Genomic DNA, 27,240 nt, shown 5'->3' on the forward strand with positions numbered 1-27,240 from the left:
TTTGCTTTCCTAAGTACTCAAAACTATTGTTATCAAAAGATTCATCAACCCTTTGTCAACCCTTCAAGCAAACTTAAAAATAGAGAGGATAGCTTATAGCTCAGTCTATGCGGGTGGAGAGAGAGAGAGAGAGAGAGAGAGAGAGAGAGAGAGCGCGCCATGCACGTTGGATGGCCGAGCACAACGACATATCAGAGGTCGCAAATCGTCGACAAGGATATGGCAGCCATAGCTTTTGTAGGTCATTTTTGCACCCAAGTTAAGCGGTGATTTCTAACGCCTCGCCTTCGGCGACCCCGCAGCAGAGACGTGCCTATGGCCGAGAGCCAAACGGCCTGTTGATATGTGTATACCCAAAGTAAGGAAACCACGCGACAGGACAATGGTAGGGGCAAATTGTAAGTAGTTGTAGACATGGCAAAGGGAGAGGATTATAACTGCCTACCTGGGGGCTACACAAACAAGTACTTCATGCATGTGCCACAAGATTCGATGTGACGAGGAATGTAAAAAATTTTGTAAAATATTTTTGGAAACTCAAGAAGACCTTAAGCGGTTCGATGTCGGGTCCCGTCCTAATAAGGTCTTGTTTAGTTCCTTCCCGAAATTTTTTTCGCGACACTGTAGCACTTTTCGTTTGTTTGTGGTAATTATTGTCCAATTATGGACTAACTGGCTCAAAAGATTCGTCTCGTAAATTTCGACCAAACTGTGCAATTAGTTTTTATTTTCGTTTATATTTAATACTCCATGCATGAGTCCAAAGATTCGATGTGACAGAAAATCTTGAAAAGTTTTTGGATTTTGGATGAAAGTAAACAAGGCCTAACTATGGCCACAGTACTTCACGCACTCGGTGGTCGGTTCTCATACCGTAGCGTCACTGCGCGGGGGCAGGCGTCACATGAGAGGCCGAGAATCTTTCCGAGTGCGGTGCTAGCATGCCGTCTGCAGAATCCGCTTGTGATTCCTGCTGCTTTGGCACTTGGCGGACAAGTGGACTGCATGCGAGGTCGCGGCACAGAACTGGGGCTGACTGGCAATGGCAATTGGCAACCCCAGAGGCCAGAGGCCAGCTCCACTGCTCCAGGTCATGTGGCATGCCGGATCCAATCTGCCTGCCCAACATGCAGCTCACATGTCCAGGTCCACTTCGATCGCCCAACCCATCACCCTCATGACCGCCGCCCCCACGGACAAAGAATCTCGATTACTTTACACGGACGAGCGATGATAGTGCCGACGACGACGAACGATGCTGCCTGCGTCTGGCTCTGCTAGATTAATCGCTCGAGCCCAGAGGGATCAAAACGGTACGGACCGTATTCGAGATCGAATTCGTTTAGAGAGGTTCAGATTTGTCCGTATCGGAGTCTCAATATTCAACATCCGATACCGTATCCGTATCCGAATACTTAAATTGTATATTTATGATGTCGACATCTAATCGTATTTATCCGACATGATTGACATTATCCATATTCGAATCCGAATTCGACCAGAAATATGAAAACAAATATGATATCGATAATATCCGATCCGTTTTCATCCCCAAGGTGGCAAAATAAGAGGTTGCAGAGACGCCTGCCTCTCCGGGACTCCGAATGAGATATCTCCAGCTTGTTCATCCCCATCTGGCCATCTGCATACATCTCCATAACTCCATCCAACCAAACAGCCAGTTGGTGCACTACTGGTACTGCTGCAAACGGAGGCCAGGAACACAAAAATTATACGCATCGCTTTACAGCGTCACAACACCACAAGTATAGACAGACACTCAACACACATTTACAGAGTTTGTTTGGTTTAACGAGGAGAAGATGATCGAGCAAACAAAGCTGAGAAAAGAAATAATTACAGTGCTGCAACACAGAGACCAGGTTCGCAAGCTGCTTCCTGAAGCAAAGCTTCAGAGGGGGAGAGACCTACCAGGCATTACCAAGCAAAAAAAAAAGAAAATGAAGGAAAAAAAAACGAGATATCTATCTACCACGACCTACAACAACACTTTATGCACCAAGGCGACTGCAAAGCTCTTATCAACATGAAAAGGAAAAAAAATACAACGGTTAGCTCGCTTCTCCAGCGTCAGTGCGCAGAGGACGACAGGTTTGATGACGACACCTGGACCGGCCAGCAACGAGAATCCAACAGGTCAAGCTCCTGAACAAGGAAGGACTCTCCCTGTTTCCACCACAAACTGTTGACGCCTTCTCTCCATGTTGAAGGATTCTTTGCCTCTCGAGAGAGTGATGACCAGGACTGATGAACCTTTGCCCTGCTGCCCATACCTAGTGCCTCACCGGCCGGCCACCTCTGCGCTTCCACTTCCACACTTCCACGGGGCACAAGAATTATTCCACGGCGTTGTTTTTCACTGTCTGGACCTGTCCATTTCCGCTGCGACGATCGATCCAAGTCACGGCTCGGATCAAGGTAGCGCCTTGGACATGTCCTTGCTCGACCTGTTGTATTTCATATGGCTCTTCACGAGCTGCCCGGCGGCCAGTGCAGACAGGAGGGAGAGCTCCCCGGCGAGGACACCGCCGGCCACCACGGTGGCCAGCAGCCTCGCGTTCGATCCCGGCGAGTCCTGGTTCGCGCCTTTCACGCCCAGGAGGTCGAGGCAGGCAGACTGGGAAGCCAGCTGAGTCCCGCCGCCAACTGTACCCACCTGCATTTTCAGAAGTAATCGTCAGGGCTTGGTCTGGAATCATCGTTTTGTAAATTATTGCAGGGTGTTGATGATTTCATGGAACAATTGGTTATGAGACCCATTCAATCAAAAGGTATTAAACAAATAATCTTAGGGAGCTCCGTAGTGGTATATGCCATCATGGTTAACAAAGACAAATCAATAGAATTATTATGTGCCTCATCAATCATAATAGAGGCCAAAAGCCTACTCATCAAGCCAGCAAATAGACGAGTTGAATAGGGAAACAACAAGAAGAAAAGATTCCTTTCTGTTGGGGATGGAAGAAAATATTCCATTGGAATCAACAGCTGCTGCGGTAACAAAGAAATGCAGCCCAATTCAATGGGCTCATCATGTCATATTTGCAGAATAGACGAGTGAGTCTACGGAACCAAAATACAAAGGCTCTAGTTTTGCGGAAGACCAGCATTCATTATGTCAACTTTTCTTTATTAATAAAGGAAGTTAGTAGTGGAATGATCAAAAGGATTGAAAGGTCAATCGTTCATGGAAAAGGACGTGAAAGTTAAGTCCTAGCCCATTTGGGACCATGAGATACGCCCAGAGCATTTGCTGCAAAACAAAATCAAAGTGGGGCCAACCGCATTGTAGGCAAAACATATCACCAGCACCAAAACATGGATTCGTTGGCGCTTGAATACAAAAATGGGCATTGTTGCGTACCTCAATAGAAGGCATCGTGACAGATATGTGAAGATCTTTTCCGTCATTTATGGGTTCCAGCATTGTGATGCAGTGGGAGCTTTCGACGTTCTGTGCAGGATCCTGGCCAGTGGCGATGAAGATGGCCGTTACAATATTGCTCGCATGAGCATTGAAACCCCCAAGAGCTCCAGCGATAGCCGAGCCAGCAAGATTCTTGATTGTGTTCAGCTCGACCAGTGACTGCACATTTGTTTTTAGAACCTTTTTCACCACGTCCTCCTTGATTACAGCCTCACAAACCACAGACTTTCCGCGCCCTTCAATCCAATTCACAGCAGCTGGCTTCTTGTCAGAACAGAAGTTACCTGATTTAAAGAGTGAAAGATATTGGTTAGCCTGGGAACATTACAGGAGTATACAAACTATGTTGTAGGATCTTGCATCTACAATTATACAATCATTTGACGCACAAAATTATGCTGATGGAATCAATTATGACGAGGTTCAGAAGAATCATATATGACTGAAGAAATTAATGGTACACGAAAGCTACTAACTTGAGTAAACAAATTAGTAGGCTAGTGGCAGCAATTCGCCATCTTGAAATGTTGTTTCTTGTGATCTAACAAGAATATGCTGATGGAATCAATTATGACCAGGTTCAGAAGAATCAGATATGACTGAAGATATTAATGGTACACGAAAGCTACTAACTTGAGTAAACAAAGTAGTGGGCTAGTGGCAGCAATTCTCCATCAGCCACTACTTTTTAGCCACGGAAAAGTGTTTTTCTCTCAGAACAAATCAGCATTAGCATCAATCAGCCAAACAGAGCCCGATGCTGATGTTTCTGCTTGAAATTTTCTTTCTTATATACGTAACTTTTTGTAGTTTGTGTGCCTTCTCCTGATCATTTTAGTAGTATGGATGATGTCCAAGAAAACTTACTTGTAACTACTCACAGTAAGTATTAGTCGAAGTCATTACTGTTTATGTGCAGTATCTTTGTATTATAAATACTATATGTGGTATCTTGTCCGGAAAAAAAATAGCCATTTCCAAAGCCATGTTTTTCGCATCCCGAAATCCTAATGCATAGCAAAATGGTTCACTGACCAACTAAATTTAGAGGTGCAATTAGATTTAACGATCCTATGTTCAGCACCTTTTTGTCCTCAAGCTTCCCTCAACGATTCAATAGAACAAATAGTACTAGGTATTTATACTGCCAGGTCTTTCATATTTATTGTTCAAATTGAAGACTCCTTAGTATGGTCAGGATTAAAATAAGATAACACTTAACCGATGAATTATTTTAGGGGGGCGGCTATGTACCCTTTACCTTAAATGTGGAAAGGAATTTAAGTTGTTTTTTTTTTACGATAGAAGAATGCGCTGAAAGTTCAGTACACTAAGCAGCCACTTTGTGACTCAGTAAGGTGAGGAGATTCAACTTATCCCAAAAGCGAGAGAGAAAGGCAAACCTGATATGCTAATGACATCCATGTCAGGGAAGTCGTCCTGAAGGAAATCCAGCACATTCTGCACGCCCTTTGAGACCATGTTCATGCCCATGGCGTCCCCTGTGCTGCAGCTGAATCTCATGTACAGGTTCCTCCCGGCCATAGCGCACTGCACACCCTGCAGTCTCGCAAACCTGCTCGACCTGCTCACATTTGATGGTGTTCCCAAACAAGTCAGCAACCGTGTCATGCTTAATCATCCCACACAACGATTTCAAAACCACGCAGGAGAAGTAATGGACCAAGGGGGGAAATGGGTTTGATTGCTTAATGATTTGATCAAGACAGGCGTCTTGTACTACTATGGAAACGTATCGTGGAATTTGTGCCGCATGGTGCCATTTGTCTTGTCTCACTCTAGAGTCTAGACGTGCACGAGTCAGATTGAACAAAAAGCAGCTACGGAATGCTATCAAGATTCTTGACGCAATTCAATTCACCTGTTGAAGACCAAGGAGAGCGTGTCAAAATTAGCAGGGTCCTCAAGGAATGCCTTGAGCTCGGCTGCGCGGCGCGCGGTGGGGAGCCGAGCGACGGGGGCGCGCGTCATCCCGTCCCGCAGCACGACGCTGGTGGCGCCGCCTGACTCGGCGATGGCCTTGCAGCCTCGGTTGGTGCTGGCGACGAGGCAGCCCTCGGTGGTGGCCATGGGCACGTAGAACCTCTGGCCGTCGAGCAGGAGCGGGCCCGCGATGCCCACGGGCACCTGCACGTACCCGACCGGCAGCTCGCAGCACTGACCGAGGATAGAGGCGTAGTCGAAGCCGTCGAGCGGGAGGCCGTCGATCTCCCTCCCAGTGATCCGCCGAACGGCCTCGCGCCGGATGCCGGCGGCGCGGCGGCAGTCGCCGAGCCTGGTCTCGAGCACGTAGGACGGGATCTTCCCGGCGACGACCGCGGCGACGATCTCCTCGTCCTCCTCCGGCATTTTCTCGTGCGCCGCGGCGGCGGCGGGGCTCCCGAGCAGCGCGCACGGGGCCGGCGCCTGCTGCTGCCGGGAGCGGGAGGGCGCCGCGGCGGTCGCGGGAGCTCCGGAGGACCCGACGAGGAAGTCCTCGTCGTCGTCGCTGGACGAGACGATGGACTGGACGAAGGCGATGCCGAAGAAGCTGAGGAGGTAGATGAGCGAGGCGATGAGGCCGAATATGGCGAGCATCTCGGCGAGCCCGACGACGTGGAGCGGCGTGGAGGAGCGGATCTTCTCGCGCCACCGGCGCATGAGGTACGCCAGCGACGCGGCGAAGAGCGCCGAGAAGATGAGGTTGGTGTGCCGTATCGGCAGCGGCAGCGCGTCCCCGGCCTGCACCCTCGGCGCCGCCGCAGGCGGAGGGTGCCGGTGCCGGTGCTGGGCCGCCGCCGAACCCTGCCCCTGTACCACTCCACGGCCGCGCACTTCCATGGCCGGCTCCGGCTCCGGCTCCGGCGCACGGTCACTCCGCGGTCAACGAGTCAAAGACAGACGGCGTGACGGGCAGTGAGTGGTCGCGGAGCTCTGTCGCCCCACCCCACCAAAGGTAGAGTAGTGCCTATGGCCGGCCGCGCCGCGAGCCGCGAGGAGGTGGGGAGGAGACCGGCGGTGGAGCGGCTGTCTCGGGGATGACCCTCCTCCACTCCTCGGGACGCGGGCGGCCACGGGGAGGCCGGCAGCGGCCGGCGCGGGCCTTTAATAGCGGCGGAGCGGAGCGGAGCGGACTGGCAGGCAAGGCAGCCCAGCACGTCCCGGGGCGCTTACCGCACGCACACGGGCCCACGAGGCCGGGAGCGCACGAGCTGGAGGGCCCACGGTGCGGAGAAGTCTCGAGCGAGCCGGCGTGGCCGCGTGGGCCGCTTCGGCCTTTTGCTGCGTTCTCTTTTTCCCTTGTCGGGGGCTCTGGAATCGTGTGGAGGCCCTGCGAGATCGCATCGTCGTGTAAGGCCCTGTTACATTGGAGATGAAAAATTTTTAGATGTCATATCGAATGTGTCGGAATGATGTCGGAAGGGGTTTTTAGAAACTAATAAAAAAATAAATTACATATCTCATCAGAAAACCGCAAGACAAATCTATTAAGTATAATTAATTTGTCATTAGCACATATGAGTTACTGTAGCACTTAAGGCTAATCATGGAGTAACTAGGCTTAAAAGATTCGTCTCGCGATTTTCAACCAAACTGTGTAATTAGTTTATTTTTTTTATGTACATTTAATGTTACATATATGTGTCCAAAAATTCGATGGGATGGATGAAAAAATTTTGGGTAAGAAACTAAACAGGGCCTAAACGCATTCGTTTGTTTATTTATTTGGAAAAACATCAGCTTATGCCACGACATGATTACAGATCAGAGTGCTTTACTACCATTTTTTTACTGTACTGTACAGCACCGCTGTTCGGAGAAGTCGCCTCCTTGCTCTCAGGCATTTTTTTTACTGTACTGTACAGCACCGCTGTTGGGAGAAGTCGTCTCCTTGCTCTCACGTCTTGTTTAGTTCACCCAAATAAAAATCAAAAACTTTTAAAAATTTTACATCACATCAATCAAATTTTAGAGTACATATACTATATCACAGAGCGAAACGACAACAAGCAAAACGACGGGAGGAAAAAAAAAAAAAAAGCTGTGCGCACATGGAAACCAAACAGCGGACAAAGTCGTTGAGCTAGCTTTTGGTGTGGCGAGAGTTGCGCCAAACACTATTGACTATTCGACATTACAGTCGCAAATGGTTTTTGCTTTTGCATCTCATATGTGTGATGTGTCGCTCATAAGGATGGTGGTTGGCAAGTTAAAAACACAATATGCACAAATACGCTTATCTTGATAACACAAGTGGTGCAAACAATACACTGCAGGTAGCTAGTGAGAACAACTTATTTCTCTGTTAGCTAGCTATAGGAACGGCATATAGGGTGGAACCACGGTGGACGACAGCATGGGCCGCGCTGATGCACAGTTGCAACGTGATCTTGCGAAACTGCCTTGTTCTTCGTCTGAAAAATCTTCCTGCTATTTATTTCTGGTTTGCTCTCTGATCTTAAATGTTTGACTCGATTTTATTGCATTTGTGATTGAAGAAAATACAAAGCCTTTTTGGCACTTTTCTTCCAAGAATCCTATTTTAGTTGATCCGCTCTGATCTTCTTGATCTATTCCCCTGCTGCGTTATTATATCGGATCTTTAGGATGTTTTATATATACTCTGCCGTCGGCTCAGCACACGTGCGTGTGGTAGCACGTCTCTTTTTCCTTTTTTTTTAAAAAAACTTCGCAGCAAGATCGAGTGCAGCATAAGAATTCATGGTGGATCACGTTACTCACGGGATTAGTTATGGGAATTAGCTAGGTTTTATATTGATTTATTACATGACAAAAAGAGGTCGTCGAAGCCCAACTAAATATGTCTAAATCCATCGTTAGCAGTTGAGCTATTATTCGTGTGTGTGTGTACGTACACCATTATGACGTGGTGGAATCACTGGAAGTACTGTGCGTGGACGCTTCAAAATCGCACCATTATTACACTGTACATTTCGTGGTCAAGGATGTCGATCGCATCGCATGCATGGCGTCATGGCGTGCTTGTGTGGGTGTTGGCACTGCTAGGAACACGTGGCGTATGTCTGGTACGTGCGTGTCCATTTCCGTCACATGCACGCATGTTTTCTGCATGCTCCATTGACATCCATCCGATCAGTACTGTATATATTTATGCGCTTAATTAGCCTCTTTATTTCTAGTGAGATGGTTTGAAGAATTCATGCTAAAATGTACGTACGGTTTGAATAATTCATGCTAAAATGTACGTACGGTTTGAAGAATATTCATGCTAAAATGTGCCATGTGCGTACGGTTTGAAGAATTCATGCTAAAGTGTACTTACGTGGATTTTGTTTTGCTGTTCATACTTGAATAATATTTCGTCGGCAAGCGCACCAAATAGCTCCTTTTGAGCCTTAGTTGGTAGTTTGTGACTCGGATGAATCACGCCTTTGCATACTAAAAAAACAATTTTAGAATACGAATGGTTTTATTTTTAAAGAGAATACGAATGATTTTATTTTTAGAGTTGATACTTTTATCTAACTCATATGTAAATGATTTTGAGAGATAAAAGATTACAGGAGTCACTCGAATGATATATCGGCCTCATAAAATGAATTTTTAGATTCGCGCCTCTCAATAAATCCACTTTAAGAGAAGGATCGTCTTAAAGTCTATAGAAAAACTAGCCACCACATGTAACTGCAAGGCTTAAACTGTCACACTATATCTCTGTCACTCATTTAGCAGGCATCTCTCTTATGTGTCTACCATCTATAGCCACTCGTCCCTCCCTCTCTCGCTGACTCTCTCCCTAAACCCCTCCTTCCCTCTACGGCCGCCCCTCCCTCCCACTTTAGCTTGGGCAACCCTTCATACAACGTTGCCCCTAGGGTTCAGGCCAAAAATCCCCAACTCAAGATGCAATAGTGGTGGAGCACCAACAAGTGGTGGAGTGTCGAAAATAGAGGTGTTATATATATGGTAGAGCTATCATGATGGAGAGGAGATAGGAGGTTCGATGAGCATGACTAGATCTAACGGGGACTCGAGGAGAGGTAAGCACGACTGAATCTAACAATGCGTGAAGCTGTCAACCTCCCGCATCTCCTCTACTGCAGATCCAATGAGAGGGATGGGAGACTAGGTGGTGAAAAATTTGTGGAAGGGTTGAGCACCGTTTGGGTTCTCGCAGTAGGAGATGTGGAGACCGGGGAAGCACATGCTGGTCTTGGAACATGATCAGCTAGATTACATCCACCCTGATTTGACTGGACACTCACAAACAACGATCAATTTGGTTCGATACGCGTTCAGTTTCAACGCTTCCAAAGCACATGTCATCAGCACACCGCTTTATGTTGCAAGCCCCTTCTACTACGCCCACACGCTCTGAGCGTGCCACATGACATAATGCCTTTTCAACGACCTTTGTCAAGGTATATATGCTTATACATCTCCCATGTTTAGTGTATCTCGCGTGCATGCAGTGGGAGTAGATGGACCTATCGAGCTTATTGGATAAAGGAGGCATGAAGAAGATACGTTTTTGCACCTCCATGAAAATGCAAGGTGATCAACGATGCATTTTTTTTTTTGAGGCAGGTTGATATTTTATTTTTCTCATAACAAGGACCATTTTTCAGAGTCAGGGAGCCCTCTGTCAGTATCGAATAACCGTCTGGATATGGTCCTAGAGTTACATAATTTGTAAAAGCTTATATAGGGTACCGATTTTCAGTATCGATTGACCGTGTACCGTATGGTGCTGGATCGTGACGGGACCGTCAGGTCCCTCTCCCAGAGTTAATTTGATTTGTAGTAAAAGCTTACATATGAGGTCATTAGGTGGTTCCACTGCAAGTGACAGCCGCGGGCTGAAACGAATCCAAGACGCATCACCTCGATCGCGACGATGGAGGATGGATGATCCGTCCGTCCGGCCGGCCGTCCGCGTCATCGTTTTTCGCGTGGCCGTGGCCGTGTGGCGGGCTAGCTGGCGGCCATACATATGCATCCACTGACGACGTCCCTACATATATACGCGCTGCTTGCCAGAGAGCAACAGTCATTCTGTTTTAATTTGTGCATCTCATATATATATATATATATATATATATATATATATATATATATATATATATATATATATATATATATATATATATATATATATATATATATATATATTATGTTGATGTGCATGAAAAAACTAAGGCCTTGTTTAGTTCTAAAAATTTTTGCAAAATAGAAATAGTAGCACTTTCGTTTGTATTTGACAAATATTGTCCAATCATAAACTAATTAGGCTCAAAAGATTCGTCTCGTCAATTCCGACCAAACTGTGCAATTAGTTTTTATTTTATGTATATTTAATACCCAATGCATACGTCTAAAGATTTGATGTGACGAGGAATCTAAAAAATTTTGTAAATTTTTTTTTGAACTAAACAAGGCCTAACTGCCGGCCCAAGGGACGAATTCAAGTGCGTGTGTACGATTCAAATCGATCGGGCTGACACGCGCGCGATTGTACATATACTTGGCACCGTACCGAATCAGCCAGACACAGAGCGACACAGCACTGGGACCGCGTACATACATGAGATGTGTACCGTCCACCGTATCGAATTACTAGTAGATTTGTGCACGACTATTGCATGCAGGAGTAACAAGTTTACTGATGATTATTCGTTTGATGCAGGTATATACGCACCCGAAAGCGTTTCTCTCAAGTTCCTTCCTCCCTTGTAGGTTCTCGTAGTGCATGCGTGTAACGCTGTGCTGTGCAAGTGTGTCTCAACTTAATTTTGGCATCAGAATGAGCACGTCTCGCCTGATCCCACTTTCGGTACTGATGACTGATGCCACGAGATGATCTCGAATCAGCCTGACTCACGCCACGCACAACGTTATACGACGTCGATCAGGTTGTCCTTACTCTCGATCGATGGGTCTTGGTCCATCATCCCTGGCACGTGTTTGGCGCGGCTCCTTGCATCTTTACACGGAGCTGCCAACAATTAAGGCGGCCTAGGTAGTAGGTAGCCCGTCTCTCAGTCTCATTTTCAATCCCTTTTCCGGCTCTTTTCAATCACCTTCTTTCCATATAATTCCATCCAGGGGTAGTAGTACATATCCAAAACGTAGCAGTCATAAGGCTAGTTTCAATGCATAATTAATTTTATAGTATAGTTACTAAAACTGTAAACTAAGTAACCGAGCCACATGAGTTTTATAGGATGAAACTCCTCTCTCATCTGATAAAACTCTTTCATTTAATGACCCTGTCAAGTCCGTAATTTTGCTTATATGGCACCCTATTTAATGTGCATAACACTCCCATGAAACATGCATTGAGGCTGGCCTAATACACCACACCTCCTCGGCCTAGATCCCCTCGCCGTATTTTTTCTATCAGTCAACAATATTTTTCTCTCACAATAAATCAACGAATAATATTTTCAACCATAACTTTTCATATCAACAAATAGGCTCAACCTCTAGGGCCTTGTTTACTTTCAACCTAAAACCCAAATTTTTTCAAGATTCCCCGTCATATCGAATCTTTAGACACATGCATGGAGTATTAAATATAGACGAAAATAAAAACTAATTGCACAATTTGGTCAAAATTTACGAGACAAAACTTTTAAACCTAATTAGTTCATAGTTGGACAATAATTATCATAAGAAAACGAAAAGTGCTACGGTTGCGTAAAATTTTTTTCTTCACCGGCTAAACACGGCCTAGGCAGAGGCAACAAACTACACACGGCCGGCCATGAGATCGAGAAGATGACCAACCAGACTGCTTGAGACTTTCCAGCCTAAACATCATTTCACTCGCCCCCAGCAAGACTTGACTGACTGACTCATGTTCGACATCTCATCATCACCAGAGTTTTTATCCATCCATCCTAGACTTATCTTATTATTATACAACTATCACAGTGTAACAAGTTATACAAGACATTCAGTAGACTCATCTTCTTATGTCCACACTACTACACTACACATACTATGCTGCTTGCGAGAACATATATAGTAACAGTTATTTGCTCGTTTTGTGCATTCAATACGGGCCGCCATTGATTCACTGAGGTCGATCCATCCAAGCTCGTGGATGAGATGAAAAAGCTAGCTAGCGGTACCAATGGATCCCGAGCTGTCATGACACGATGCACGCGGTTGGTACAGCGCAGACGACCCAAAGAGCTAGCCCCAATGCTTGGTTGCTGGGCCGTGACCCACCGGATCACGTCGCCTTCCTACCTACGGTTGTTTCTACAGACGTGGTGGGGGACTGGATTGAGGGTGGCGGCGTGGTGCGCGCGGTGGCCGTGCAGTCCACCGGGTCCGGCTCACAGTACCAAAAGTAAGGTCTCTTTTTAGTTCGTAAAGATTTTCAAGATTTTTTATCACATCGAATATTTGTTCACATGTATGAGTATTAAATATAGATAAAAATAAAAACTAATTGCACAGTTTTTTACCTGTAATTTGTGAGATGAATTTTTTAAGCCTAGTTACTCTGTGGTTAGATAATGTTTATTAAATAAAAACGAAAGTGCTACGGCAGCCAAAAATCAAAATCTTTGAAACTAAACAAGGCCTAAGTTTATGTACGAGGAACACGATACATGAGACATATAATATGCTTATTGAGAAATAATTTTTCACTAACGTGACAAAACGTGACACCGTACCACGTTCCCGGTGACTATCGTCTGGCCTGGCACGAGGCCTATTGGCTTGGTTCTCTCCGGTCGGTAGGTCTGACCTCGAGTGTTTGGCTCCTCTCCTGGTTAGCGTCGTAATCGTCTCAGTGCGTGTTTCGTCATTTCTCCCGCTCTCTTTCCATCTACCTTTAAATTTGATTGATATCAGGATGACCTTCTTTTAAATTTGATTGATATCACGCCCTCCTTGGAGCCCGAACCTCGTTTTCGTTCCTTTACCCGGGTCCCTTTTAAATTTCAGTGCCCCTTCTTTCCATGGAAGATGACTCACATCGCCTCACATCGTTATTATGTATAACCAAAACGATGACGATGTGAGGCAGGGATGAATAACCAAAACTTGACACATCGCCTACCCGCTACTGTACTGGACAGCTGCCGATGGCCACCAAGCTACAACGAATGATCACCCTGCATAATCCGGCCACGAGAAGATGACTCGAGAGCCAGGCTTTCCTCGATCAGCCACAGGATGCATGCAAAGAAACATCATTTCACTCGCAAACACGATTTTGCTGGCTTATGTTCAACTTACTTTATCCCTAGTGTTTTAATCCATCACAACCAAAGCGAACGGTTCACAGCACACAGGAAAAATCATCTAGTCTAGTAGAAAACAGAAATTAATTAAAGTAGGCCCTGGTAGCAAAAGAACTGCTTCAGGGCAATCATGCTCAACACACCCCTCGGTGGATTATTGAATCGCTTCAGTCAGTGCATCTCTTTCCTCACGTCGTTGAAGTAGGGGTGCTCCAGGGCCTTCTTCGCAGGGATCCGCTTCCCCGGCTCGAACACCAGCATTTTCTGCAGCACACCAACACAAGTATAAGAAAAATGAAATCTGTAATCCTCACACAGATACAACACCAGTTTTTTTCTCAGCCACACCACTGCCATTTTTCTCTTAGAGGCTAGTACTAGTAGATGCATACATTGTACTACAATGTTAAGAGAACTGCAGCCTCTGCAAGATTCACTACTGACAGAGTACTGACCTCAAGGAGATCGTAGCCATCAGCGTCAAGACCGGGCACAAGAGTGGACAGCTTCGTCGGCTTCCACTGGGGGTACACGTGCCAATTGGGCAGCTTGTCAACGCCTGGCCACACCTCCTCATTCGGGGTGCCCAGCAACCTGGCATTCGAGGAAACAGGATGGATCAGTCAGTATCAGACAGTCACCACTCACCAAGGTCTTCAGTATCAGACAGTATCAAAATATCAAACAATGAACTATGGCACTGGCAACATTACTTGAAGATGTGGAGCAGCTGCTGCAACTCGGAGTCACCAGGGAAAAGTGGCTGGTTAGTGACCAACTCAGCTGCAATTTACACCAGGTTAGAATATCTAGATGTGTCGGTGTAAATTCTGAAGCAGCTTGCATTGAAAAGTGATATCTGATCTCATCAAAATCGTACCAAAAATGCAGCCAACAGACCATATGTCAACAGGCGTGGAGTAGTGCGTGGCGCCTAGGAGAATCTCGGGAGCCCTGTACCAGAGAGTAAGGATCTGCAGAAACGTTTCAAGTTAATTCCAATGTTAATCAGATCCAATAACAGGGACCAAGAGGAAACATTCATGCACGGCTGATGGAAACCGACCTCGTGGGTGTACTTCTTGATAGGGACGGTGATGGCGCGGCTGAGGCCGAGGTCGGCGATCTTAAGCGCCATGGTCTTGCGGTCCATCAGCAGATTGTGCGGCTTGAGATCACGGTGCAGCACCCCACGGCCGTGGACGAAGGCCACGCCCTTGCACAGCTGGTACATGAGGATCTGCGAGTACAAACATGAAACATGGGTAACACATTCGCACAAACACCTTGCGCGCACGGGGCATTGGGGTTGGAGAAGGAGGAAGAGGGGGAGCAGGAAACAACGAACCTTCACGGTGGCCTCGGGGATCTTCTCGCGGTTGTTGCGGTGTCCGCGGATGAACTTCTTGAGGTCGGTGTCCATGTACTCGAAGACGAGGTAGAGGATGGTCTGCCCCTCCTTGTTGACGCCCTGCTTGAGGTCCAGCAGGCGCACCACGTGCGGGTCCTGCGACAGCATCCGCAGCAGGGAGACCTCCCGCATCGCGGTGGGAGGCACGCCCTCGTCGTCCTCGGGGAGCCGCGTCTTCTTCAGCGCCACGATCCGCCCCGTCGCCTTCTCTCGCGCCCTGTACACCTTCCCGTACGTCCCCTCCCCAACCTTCTCCAGCTTCTCGTACAGGTCCATCGCGCGCTGCCCGCCGCCAGTCGTCGTGCTCGGCGGCGCCGCAGCGGCCTGGTGCTGCATCGTCGCCATCGGTCGGATCCGGCCCTCGCCCTCTCTCGCGCGCGCGGCGGATTTGGGTAGATCGTCGGAGATGGCGTCGGAGGATGGGTGGGTGCGTGGTGGATGCGGATGGAGTAGGGTTTGGGATTTGGGGGAGGATTTGTATGCGGGAGGGAGGGGATGAGGGGGGAGAAGAGCCGTTTGAGGGGAGGCGCAGGCGCTCCAACGGATCCTTTTGGAAATTACGAATTTGGATGGAATCGCCCACGATTTCGGTGGAGGGACTGACACGCGTGGGCTGGGCCGTGGCTTTGCTTTCATACGAGTTCTGGGCCGTTGCTTGCTTTCGTACGAGTTAGTTAGAAGCAGCGTTTTTTTCCCTGATAAAAAAAAAGGGTTAGAAGCAGCGTTCTTCTCAAAAAAAAAAAAAGTTAGAAGCAGCGTTTTCGATAGAATGTAAGCTACCAGCAATGAAAAAAAAAGAATTGATTATATGAATCTCATTTTGACTATTTACTAATTTTTTCAATTGCCAAAAATAAATAGGATCGAGTCTGCCCTGCAAGCTGCCAACTCGCTAGTAGAAATCATGTAGCAACACCAATGTTATGGGGAAATGCCATTTTGTGTGGCCTTTATCAAAGTATGCCTGCTCACAAAGTGAAGCAATCTAGTTCATTTTCAACTTGAGAAGCATAAGCTTTGATCCTTTACAAGCCGAAAGCACATAGCATGTGAGGGGACTTTGGAATTTGGATCCATGGCATTCCAGACCAAACAAATTAGCTATTTGATATTGAGACCTTTTAAAATGGTCGGAACCGCTTTCCATTGTCTCCACTAAAAAAACTTTTTTCTTAATTTAATTCATGTTAGGAGATGTTGTATGGACTCATCTTCTTGATCACAAAGAGGACACTTATCTTGATGAGGGAGTCTCCTCTTAGCAAGTTTGTCTGCTGTCTAACATCTATTGTAGATTGTTAACCAAAGAAATTTTTTGCATTTTGTCGGGGCCCAAGACTTCCACAACCGGTGCCAAGGTTCAAAGGTCACTCATCCATAGAAACTAGCTTTGTACGCAGACTTGGAAGAAAAAACCAAAAAGCATCAAATCTCCATACATGACGATCATCTTGATCATTCAATGGAAACTCTCAAAGACATTCCCATGGCCAGAGAAATTCCATTAAGCCATTTCTGGACAGGCCACCCCGAATATCCTGTAGCCATCTAAGGTTGTCAAGCACCTTGGCCACTGTTCTTTTCTTGCGAATACTAGAAGGTACACATACAAAAATCGATGGTGCCAAGTTTTCAATAGAGCAACCATGTAATCATCGATCAGACTAAAAATGTGTGTTGTTCTCGTTACCCACTTCTGTGATAATCGCGATGGCGAAGAACACTAAAGAATTCGGGTGAGACGGGAGCTCTAAATCAGTCCAAGGACGATCAGCTCTAGTCTTTCTTAACCATTGCCACCTCAACTGCAATGCCCAGGCCATGACCTCCGAGTTAGGAATGCCAAGGCCACCAAGATCTAATGGTCTGGTTACCTTCGCTAGGGCTACTAGGCAACATCTCTCATTAGCTTGAGCTTGTCTTTTCCAAAGAAATCCCTTTATGAACTTATCTATTGTCTTGATGAACCATTTGAGGACGTTTAGAGCAATCGATAGATACACAGGTATGGCAGAAAGGACAAAGTGGACCATGGTGGCACGCCCTGAATCTGTCGTCGACAGAGGGAATACTAACTTTGCTTGTTATTCCAGCTCAAGAAACAAAACCATTTGCTTGTTTTGAAAAGAAGTGACACGAACTTTGCCTTAAAAAGAGAATAAAGGTCACATAGTTGCTCCTTCAGCCCGACCCTCTAAACATTACATATACACAACCAAAAAAACACCGCAGCAACGTTACACAAGAGTTACAAAAAACATATTTATATCCACCTCAAAAAGGAGAAAATATATTCGCATACTTGCAGTGTTACAGTGCTCAAGAATTGGCATACATGTCTTGTCTTGTCTCATCTCATGGAAATGGCAAGGTGTCAATTTTCAGGCACAAGACCTCTGCTGAATGACATGGCATCTTTCATGTCAGCCTGAACGATCGAACAGCCTGCAAAAAGGGTAGTGGGGAGAAGAAGAACAGTAGAAACCAACCCATCCTTCAGCGCTCATCCTTATAAGAAAAGAAGAACAGAGGGTAGAATGCCAGGATCGACACACCAGTTCGTCTCACCTTCTCTATCTGAGGCCTGTACTTTTCGGAATCGTCATCGTCGTCGATGTACTGCATGCAACGAGACAGACGACAGCATTTGCTCGAGATGTTAATTAATCCAGCTGAGGAAGCAGCAGCGTTGTTAGGACTTGGCCGGAGCTTTGTAGCAGGAGCGCGGCGGCTCACCTGGCCTGTCACCGTGTAGAGGCGGTTGTACCAGCCGTTGAACGCCATCCCGATGGCCGAGACGATGTGCCGCCGCCGCTCGCCGGGGTTCTGCAGCGTGTACTCCAGGTAGTACAAACCTGCAGCGCGCAGTCAGTATCCATGTATATGGTCAGGTCAGGTCAGGTTCAGAAGGCGCGCGCTGCGTTCCTTCCGTCAGTTGTGCTGTGACTGTGAGCTAGTAGTAGGTAGTACCGTTTGCCGCCCTGGAGTCGATGAGCTTGGCGGCGAGCCCCGGCGGCCTCTGCCAGCTCCTGTCCAGGCCGTTCACCTGCTCTCAGAGGATGATGGCCATCAGAATTCAGAGCACGACTTGCATTGGTTGGTGCAAAATCAGTCAGCAATGTTGAGACAGAGAGAGAGAGCAAGTACAAGGCCCTCGGCGAAGGAGTCGACGTCGCCGAAGGACTTGAGGCTGGTGAAGTCCGGCCCGATCCCGGTGATGGCGACGCTGACTGATCAGAGTGGAACGAGATGCACAGTCCCCGTCAACGTGAGTTCATTCATTCCCCTAATGAAACCGAGACTGGCGGTGTCGCCGAGGCGGAAGAAGAAGAAACAGCAGCAGCAGCAGCAGGCGTACCGTTGGAATCGGCGGCTGCCTGCTCCGGGTAGAACGCCGTGACCGACTTGATGCCGCTGGCCTCGCCGGCGCCGACCAGCCAGCCTGCGCACACACACACAGAACTACGGTCAGTGAACCAAAACTGCTTGCTTGCCAGTTACCGCTGCCACCAAATTCTGCCAACGGGCTACCAAATCAAACATGCTCCTATACGACTGATCGAAGGAAAAGAATTGCGTACCCTGTGGAACTTGAATGCTGAACTTGTTGGCCTCATCTTCGTACGTAGTGAAGCCCTCCTGCGACTCTTACCCGCCGACCAAAACTGAAGCAATAAGCATATATGTATATATACACATCTGGAACACCATGAACACGGTAGCGACAAAGAACTGAATGTCTCAAGGCGAGAGCGTAGGCGCTGCTGTACCGGTGGTGGGCTCGTCCGCTAGAGCACCGGCAGGGGCGAGCAGCGGCGCCACCGCGGCGGAGAGGACGATGCCGAGCAAGGCGTCCCTCCGGTCCAGCCCCTCTACTACCCTGACAACCATATATATATATATATATACATCATGGCGCGCGTACGCCGGCCATGCATCCGTCATGAGCTGATCTCGTCAGGCTGCGGTGGTGGCGCTGAATTGTGCCGGCCGACGAGCCAGGTGCGCGCGAAACTAGTGTAGGAGACTGAGGTGTAGTGTGTACCGAGCAGGGCGGCAGTGGCAGGCCGTGGACGCTGCCTGCAGCCTCCTGCTGCTGCTGGGCTTGCGCGTGAACGGCGACGACGACGAGGCAGAGAGGCCGCCGGCTGCGGCCGGGCAGAGGGAGGCGGTGCTGGTCACGGCAGCCATGGGCGCAGCTAGCGCAGGACGCACGCGCGGGATGAAAGCCGGTGGCGGTGGTTGGCTGGCAGGCTCGCGCTCGCCGTTGTTTTCGTGGGATATTTTTGTTGCAGCCGTATGTATGTGTGGCAACGGGGACACCGTTCGCCGGGGACTCGCTTGTGGTCGCCGCTGCAGCTCCAAGGAGTGGTGGTGGGTAGACCAGAGGCGCGAGCGCGACCTGCGGTCTGGGACGTCCGATCTTGATCAGACGATTAATTGGAACATGCCCTCGCCAGTCGCGCCGTCACGACAACCGTAGTTTTTGTCCAGTGAGGCTGAAGGGCACTGCGCATGGGCTATACACTATTGGATCGGAATTCAAATCCAAATCAGCGTAGTGTGAGACAATTCAAGATTGCAACCGACAATTCTTCTTCGTGTTTTTTGAGCAAAAAAAAAAAAAGAACTACGTGAACATCTTATGGTAATAGTCAAAAGTCGTGCTATGAGCGATTAACTTCTTTTCTGAATATTCGCAAAATAAATCTTGTCTGCAAGGAGTTTGTTGCTCAAACGGTCAATCCTTTCATAATACTAGCTTTGCATTTGCATGGTTCCCAGCATCTCCAAGGGTTATGTATTTAGACTTTGCATTTACTAATTTGTAAAAAAAAAACTTAAAATATGCTATCTAATGGTTTTACATTTAGACTTTACAATTTGCATAACTTGACATTTAGAGGTCTAGACTTGACATATATGCCAAGCCCTCCAGACTTTGCAAATCGTGATCGTCCCCACGCCCGCGCGACTCGGGCTGCATTCCGTCCACCCGCGTGACTCCTCCACGCGCGAGCCTCGCCAAGTTTTGCCGCGAAACTTTGCCACAGAGGTTCAGGACGGGGCGAGGTTCCAGGACGGGCGAGGTTCAGGACGGGGCAAGGTTCATGATGGGTGAGGACCAAACGACACGGCGCGAGAACCTGAACGGGGCGACGACGGCTGAGCGAGGAATGTCGCGATACGAAGGCGCGCGACGCGCGAAAAATTACCGACGACGAAGAAAATCGCGCACCAAGAGAAAAACCTTCCGGGGAAAAAGTGTGGGCTCAAAATTCCCTCAAAATGCCAAGTGAAAATGCAAAATCGTTGGAGATCACGTCTTTTTATCCTTGCCATTTTTATTTGGAACTTTACAAACTCTATCAAATGCAAAACTAAAAATGCATAACCCTTGGAGATGCTTAGACCATCTCCAAAGGCTTTGGCAAATTGACTTGACATTTGTTGCTATTTGCAAACTCCCATAACAAAATGCAAAGAATAAAAATAGACCATCTGCAAGGGAATTGACATTTGGACTTGGAAAAGGATAAAAATAGAAGATCTCCAGGCGCGCGCGCTTTCCTCGCGCGTGACTTTGCTCGCGCGATCGGGTTTGCAAAGTCGTCCACGGCTTGGCATTTTTTGCCAAATTGCCTAAATTGCAAACTCCAAATGCAAAACTGTTGGATATCTCTTTTGGAGTTTTTTTTGGCAAATTACTCAAATGCAAACCTCAAATACAAAACTCTTGGAGATGCTGAGCATCCCCAACCGTTTTGCATAATTGGTTTGTCAAATGAGGGAGTTTGCCAAGTCTCAAAAAAATATGGCAAAGGTGAAAAGAGGCAATCTCCAATGGTTTGACATTAATCACTTCGCGTCAATTTCCCAATGCCAAGTGTGAACAGGTTTGGCATATATGTCAATCCTTCATCTCTTTTTGCCAAGTTAACAAAATTGCAAAGTCTAAATGCCAAACCGTTGGATAAATGTTTTTAAGACTTTTTTACAAATACATGAATGCAAAGCTTATTTGCAAAACGGTTTGGGATGCTTACTCCATGTTAAATTTGATCGAGCTGGTTCCCACAAGTACTGAGTAGACACCTAACGATAACTAGTGGTGCTATAAATTGTAGAGCATCTTCAATGGTTCTCGGTAACATTACTCATCCTCGACAAATTATTATCCGTGATGATATGATTCCAGTGACTACAGAAAGTCGGTAGGAGTTGTCCATCAGTGCCACCTTGACTAGTGTCGCATCAGCAGTGGTTTTTTCTCATAACAAAACAGTCAATATTACTTTTTGTCTGAATCATAACTACTATTCCGGTTGATGTGGAAAATTTTGGGAGAGTTTTAGACTTTTAGTTTCAATTGGAAGTAGGTATTCACATTATGGATCTGGCTTACCAACTAACTCTTAGTATTTTTGTTCACTATATATTCATCCTTACTGAAATTTCTCCTTTCTCCTTGAAAAATTGCTGAAATCACTGATTTTTAAACTGAATAAATAGAGAAGCCATGATACAAAAAAAATTTGTTTGTATCTGCTGGGCTAAAGTTCTTGAACTCCTGCTTGGGTTTGTATCAACTGTTTATATTTTAATTTTGGTGAGATCATAAATCTGAAGTCTAGGTATTATCAATGTTTCAAAATAAAAACTTTGGGTGGTGTTTGGTTTGCCATACGCTAGATTTGGAGTTAGATAGAAGCATTCAATTCGGAACTTCTTTTTGGTTCAATTGGAGGTTTACGCCGTGTTTATGCACACCTCCGGTCAATTAATCTGGACGCTTTTTCAGATTAAAAATTTTAGCTTATGTTTAAAGGTCGTTTTTGTTGTCCCAAACGTCACCTTCGACTAGCTTGAGGGAGGAGCAGTATATTTAGGTAGAGAATCGATTGTTCGACGTTAAAAACGCCAAAATGTTTCTTTCTAGAAACTCTAGAGTTGTCACTATAGCATGACCATAAGTACTGTCTACAACTAGTTCGATCAAATTAGGAAGTGAGTCTAGCTCAACTGGTTAAGTGAGTGGTGTGGTCATGCACCCAACCATCTAGGTTCAAGTCCTCTCTTGGTCTGAATTTGGGTGTCTAAACCACCTAATTCCTCATAGGTTGGATCTTTTTTTTAGTTCGACCAAATTTGACATATAGTGACTATGGAAGTCTTGACCGTTTGAGCAACAAACTCATTTTAGAAAAAAAAAGAATGATCCGAATAGAAAAGAACTAAAGAAGGCAATCGCTCTTAGCACCATAAGACTGAACTACAGGCGCTGTAGATTGTTTTTGAGCTAATGGCCTCTTGAACACTCTATTTATGTTTCTTAGGGCACTCACAATGCAAGACTCTATTACAGAGTCCAAGACAATTAATTACATATTATTTATAGTATTTTGTTCATGTGGCAGCATATTTATTGAAGAAAGAGGTAGAAAAAATAAGATTTCAAGTCTTATTCAGACTCTAAGTTCATATTGTTCGAGGTAATAAATAACTTTAGACTCTATGATAGAGTCTGTATTGTGAGTGCCCTTGTTGCGAGTCATACAACCTGGGACCGTTAGAGATAGAGTACATGATTTACCAAGGAAAGAGCAATGGAACTAATTGAGTAATTGGAAAGCAAAAAAGCTAGTCCCAACAACACAAATGATGAGCTAGTGGTATCCATTATTATCCGAGAAAAACAACTATTTGAAATGTACATCTAGCTGGTTAAATCCAAACACATCTCCATAACATAACTTGGTTCACCGTTCTCTGACTTGCTGACTTTGAACTACCCGACCACCTTATCATTTGATTTGGCCCTTTTTTACATAACTCCAAATATTAGCGCCAAACATGGGCTTTAGGATTTCTTAGTTTAATTTAAAATAAATAGATTAAGCCCAGTTATCAGCAAGACTCAGGAGAGCCGAGGCGGCGGCCCATAACCGAACGGCCCTTGAGGATAGAAATGGAGCTCTCTTTCTTTTTTTTGGAGAAAGAAAAAAGAAAATATTTCCTTTACAGCCAAGGATAGGTGAAGTACTCCCTCTATCCCAAATTATAAGTCATTCCAAGAATTTTGGAAAATCAAAGCATTCCAAGTTTTAACAAAATTATAGAAACAATTAGAAAGACTTATGACATCAAATAGTTATGTTATGAAAATATATTTAATGAAAAATCTAATGATACTTAGTTGGTGTCGTAAATATCATTATCTTATCATATAAATTTGGTCAAACTTAAGATACTTTGACTCACCAAAATTTTTAAAATAACTTATAATTTAGGATGAAGAGAGTAGTACTACTATTACTATACTACTAGTCTACTAACCATTTGAAGAAACGGTTGGGGTGTCTTTCGTAAGATGACCTATCGATCTTAGCCGAAATGACCATATCTTGCTGCACTGGACTTTGTGATTTGTGAGGAGATGGGCTATGGCAACGCCAGAGAGATATATGCATGTATTGTTATAGGTAGGTCACAAGGGTCCAAAGGCAGCTATGATATTAGAATGGCTTTGTGTGAAAGGTGAAGCCGATTTGATCATTCCGAGGGGCACATGGGAGGCTCTCTCTCTCTCTCTCTCTCTCTCTCTCTCTCTCCCTCCTCCCATTTGTTTTCATTTTGTTTAGTCAGCATCATCCTTTTATTTCCTTCCCTTCACAATTACTACTACTTGTGATATACTCGAGTAGACACTTATGACGGTTTGAATTACATGTCTTGCTCTTTATTCCTCTTTTTATTTAATTTAGTCTCCTGACACAGATTGCTGCTGGTTCTCTTTGAAAAAGGAGATGAGATGATATATCCACACACAGTCAACAATCACACGCATCACTTGCAAACTTTTCGCACTAATTTGTCTCTGATCCCATCATTTAACTCGGTTGGAAAATTGGCGCGGCCTGTTTAACGTACGCTCTGCCGATTTATATATATGCATCTCCCATCTCGAGCAATCATTCGGCAAAGGACGTGTTTTTCTCCCTGCCTAGTGCCTACCATGGGAAAACGGCCCCACGCAGACTTTTGCATTCATCCCGTATATCTATCCTCCCACTCCCAGGAATTTATGTCATTCATTCATGTTCATATGACAGAATACGCTGATCTTCCTTGAGTTAAGCCCATGGACTCCGAATTTATTGCACTTGCTACAAATCTTTATTTATCATGTGTGATCGATCATGTCTGAACTCGTGAAGAAAATGTACAGGTATATGCTCTGTAGTCTGTACCTTCCCCCACTAGCAGTGCAGCCCAATTCTGAATTCTCTGAAGATTGAAGAAGCAGCAGTCCAGAGTTCTGACGCCGTGCGTCAATGAGATGAGCGAGAGCGGCTGCCCGGCAACAGCGAAAGATTCCAAAACAGAGAGCGATGTGGCGCGAAGTCGCTGGCCGCCGTTTCTACCCGCCAACAACTCTCCAGTTGCTTTTTTTTTTCTTCTTCATTTCTTTTAAGCTTTTCTCTTTTCTTTTGTTTTCAGTTTGTGTCATTTAGGATAAGCTCGCTCGATGGACAGACAGGCAGGCATGCTGTTTGGCACCACTTGGGATTAGTGCATAGAATAGTGTCATGCTGAAAAAGTCACGGCGACAGGATATGCATATAGAATAAAAAATGGCGGACGTACGTGTGCCCATCTGCAAAATTTGGAGGCATGCAGGAGATAACAAATCGTTTTTGTGATACACCTGTTCCGGCTGTGTCGTCAGCTGCATGTTGTACACTCGCGTCGTCGTGATGAGCTAGCAAAACAGGGCGCATGTTCCCGGACAGCGACGTGTTAAGTTCGTGTTCGGACTTGCTCATGCTGTCTCTTTGAGATCATGGGTCTCTTTGTGGTGAATGCGTTCAGGCAGCATCGAGGAAGGAATATGTATCAATAGTTGTTTAAATTTAACTAGCCCTAACTTTTTTATTATTTTTTTTGTTTTATTATTTATGTCTTTTGAGTTTGACTGGTGCTACTCTCGAGTCCACCAAACTCAAGTTTGACAATGTGATTTGGGAAAAAAAATAGTATATTAGGACCTAATCGCCTTTAATGGTAATCTAGCAAAAAGAAAGGGCCTTCAAATTGGCCCCTAGTTGATCTTGAGATGGCATAAAGTGAAGAGCCCTCTCTCCCTCCAAGGAGGAAGCCCTACATATCAATGATGTAGCGTCTCTGGGGAATGAGCCCTAGAAGACAAGGAGAGATCGGGACAAGACTTCGATTTTGATCTTTGTGGTTGAATCGGAGGAGACCTTCGGTGTCCACTTGCTTCAGGAGAGAGAGCACGAAAGGGAGCAAGAAGCCTATAACAAGAGCACTCTGTCGACTAGGACATAAAAAGACGACCATGAATCCATGATACCAAAGAGAGAAACGAAGATTGCCGATGACATAAAAAGTCAACAATTCCCACAAAAGATCAACCACAAAGCTTTGGACCATGAGATGACAATATTGCCAAAATACTTATTATTTGTTTTTTCATAGTTTCACCTTACTCTAGCCCCTTACTACGATGTTGGTTAGGAAGAGTTGAAGCCGATGAAGCAACAAACAATAATTTTACAGACTTCAAATTTATTTGAGAACAATGATAAAAAATAGCTCATTGCTATAATGTATCTATATCATAGAGGGAAGTAGAAGCCTATGGGATTTCACCAAACGAGGCTTTACTTCCGTCATAACCTATTTTTGACGTAATATCATAGCAATTTCTTAATAAGAGTATTTTTAGTTTGTGATACCCAAATCTTAGCACGAAGTATATGCAAACTTACAAGCTTTCAAGAGGACTCATGTCAGTTTTCACGAGAAAACTTATAAAGCGTAAGTTGCTTGGTTTGTAGCAGTGCATCAAACAATCTTTTCCAAAAAGCTAATGGGATGCCTTATTAGGAGAAAAGGTATGAACTCCTCCTATTGCTAGGCCTTAGTACTCAAAACTTAACACACTAATTACAAAACTTAATGTGCTAGTTTTTATGGTAAAAAGGTGTTAGAAACATAAACCACCAAGTTCTACACATCATAATCAATATCTATAAAGTGTTCTTAAGGCAAAGAAGCTCATGTTTCTTTCGATGATCGTCTTGCATTTCAAATTTTTTAGGGTGTGTTTGGTTCAAGGAGAACCATAGCATGCCACAATGTCGACTACTCTAAAAGCGCGTCAAGCATATAACAAGTGCCATACTTTTCATAAGAAATGGCATCACCTCAAGATAGTATACATTGTCGCACATTTGGCTACCCGAAGCTATGGCTAAACCAAACTCTGACCAACTCCACTGTAACCGTGGCATGGCTAGCTCTCTCATGGACTAAATAGGGCCTTAGCTTTTTACTTGGTAATGATCAACCAAATAGATGTTGCTTAGGTCAATCAACTACAACCTCTTGTGCAAACCAAACAAAGAAAACAACATATAAATCTTTTAGATAGGTTTTGTTTGCTTTCTACTAAGACAATTTTGCCAAACATGTGAAGCAACCTAGGCATTCGATTTTAGACACTTAGGGCACTCACAATGCAAGACTCTATCACAGAGTCCAAGACAATTAATTACATATTATTTATGGTATTTTGCTGATGTGGCAGCATATTTATTGAAGAAAGAGGTTAAAAAAATAAGACTCCAAGTCTTATTTAGACTCCAAGTCCACATTGTTCGAGGTAATAAATAACTTTAGACTCTATGATAAAGTCTGCATTGTGAGTGCCCTTAGGAAGCATATGAGCTAGCACTAGCTCTAAGCTAATAAATATAAAGGAAAAAGATAATGCAATAAGTAGTCTTGAATATCGCGCTATGAGAGAGATGTATCGTGAAATGTGTAGGATCTATCTCTCAAGTCTAAATTAATCTCTTATTTTCATATTATTTCGTGATTACAAAATTGATTCAGCTAGCTCTAAGTTTGATTAATAGAGGTGGCCTTTGGACCATATTGTTGCCTCGGCGATAGGGAGACTTAGGTCTTGTTAGTTGGCAAAAATTTTGGATTTTAGGTACTGTAGCACTTTCGTTTGTTTGTGATAAATATTGTCCAATTATAGACTAATTAGAGTCAAAAGATTCATCTCACGATTTACAGGCAAACTGTATAATTAGTTTGTT

At 45.3% G+C, this 27,240-nt stretch overlaps 3 protein-coding genes across 6 annotated transcripts; all 3 read right to left on the reverse strand.

Annotated features, from left to right (window-relative positions):
• Positions 1,731-6,542, reverse strand: LOC8057903 (3-hydroxy-3-methylglutaryl-coenzyme A reductase 3). Its single transcript, XM_002445842.2, has 4 exons — positions 5,331-6,542; positions 4,852-5,033; positions 3,386-3,732; positions 1,731-2,677 (listed from the first exon to the last, which is right to left on the reverse strand). Exons 1-4 carry the CDS (start codon positions 6,287-6,289, stop codon positions 2,435-2,437), a joined length of 1,731 nt encoding a protein of 576 aa, XP_002445887.1. The 5' UTR covers positions 6,290-6,542; the 3' UTR covers positions 1,731-2,434.
• On the reverse strand, positions 13,633-15,621 carry LOC8055162 (cyclin-dependent kinase B2-1). The gene is made up of 6 exons (XM_002445843.2): positions 15,044-15,621; positions 14,762-14,935; positions 14,576-14,669; positions 14,409-14,478; positions 14,151-14,289; positions 13,633-13,959 (listed from the first exon to the last, which is right to left on the reverse strand). Exons 1-6 carry the CDS (start codon positions 15,449-15,451, stop codon positions 13,867-13,869), a joined length of 978 nt encoding a protein of 325 aa, XP_002445888.1. The 5' UTR covers positions 15,452-15,621; the 3' UTR covers positions 13,633-13,866.
• LOC8055163 (psbP domain-containing protein 3, chloroplastic) lies at positions 17,169-19,414 on the reverse strand. Of its 4 annotated transcripts, none has more exons than XR_002455278.1 (9): positions 19,152-19,297; positions 18,877-18,986; positions 18,688-18,771; positions 18,465-18,548; positions 18,254-18,336; positions 18,077-18,152; positions 17,843-17,961; positions 17,675-17,725; positions 17,169-17,551 (listed from the first exon to the last, which is right to left on the reverse strand). XR_002455278.1 is itself a non-coding variant. In XM_002445844.2 (9 exons), exons 1-9 carry the CDS (start codon positions 19,295-19,297, stop codon positions 17,525-17,527), a joined length of 762 nt encoding a protein of 253 aa, XP_002445889.1. In that variant the 5' UTR covers positions 19,298-19,413; the 3' UTR covers positions 17,169-17,524. The 4 variants fall into 4 exon arrangements, 3 of the variants coding, with proteins under 3 accessions (XP_002445889.1, XP_021321129.1, XP_021321130.1); XM_002445844.2 differs by having other exon boundaries at positions 18,688-18,753; positions 19,152-19,413; XM_021465454.1 differs by having other exon boundaries at positions 17,675-17,961; positions 18,688-18,753; positions 19,152-19,414.

The sequence above is a fragment of the Sorghum bicolor genome, chromosome 7 (assembly GCF_000003195.3).
Source record: "Sorghum bicolor cultivar BTx623 chromosome 7, Sorghum_bicolor_NCBIv3, whole genome shotgun sequence".
Classification (NCBI taxonomy): Eukaryota; Viridiplantae; Streptophyta; class Magnoliopsida; order Poales; family Poaceae; genus Sorghum; species Sorghum bicolor.

Bases quoted from the DNA above. Each gene is read 5' to 3' on its own strand.
- LOC8055162 (XM_002445843.2), bottom strand. From the start codon at position 15,451: ATGGCGACGATGCAGCACCAGGCCGCTGCGGCGCCGCCGAGCACGACG. The intron at 14,936-15,043 runs GTTCGTTGTTTC...TTGTACTCGCAG, and splicing joins TCCCCGAGGCCACCGTGAAG to ATCCTCATGTACCAGCTGTG. The intron at 14,670-14,761 runs GTCGGTTTCCAT...ACGTTTCTGCAG, and splicing joins TCAAGAAGTACACCCACGAG to ATCCTTACTCTCTGGTACAG.
- LOC8057903 (XM_002445842.2), bottom strand. From the start codon at position 6,289: ATGGAAGTGCGCGGCCGTGGAGTGGTACAGGGGCAGGGTTCGGCGGCG. The intron at 5,034-5,330 runs GTGAATTGAATT...AAATGTGAGCAG, and splicing joins CTCTCCTTGGTCTTCAACAG to GTCGAGCAGGTTTGCGAGAC. The intron at 2,678-3,385 runs GTACGCAACAAT...CTGAAAATGCAG, and splicing joins TCACGATGCCTTCTATTGAG to GTGGGTACAGTTGGCGGCGG.
- LOC8055163 (XM_021465454.1), bottom strand. From the start codon at position 19,297: ATGGCTGCCGTGACCAGCACCGCCTCCCTCTGCCCGGCCGCAGCCGGC. The intron at 18,754-18,876 runs GTACAGCAGCGC...TCGGCGGGTAAG, and splicing joins AGCGGACGAGCCCACCACCG to AGTCGCAGGAGGGCTTCACT. The intron at 18,337-18,464 runs GTACGCCTGCTG...CACTCTGATCAG, and splicing joins GGCAGCCGCCGATTCCAACG to TCAGCGTCGCCATCACCGGG.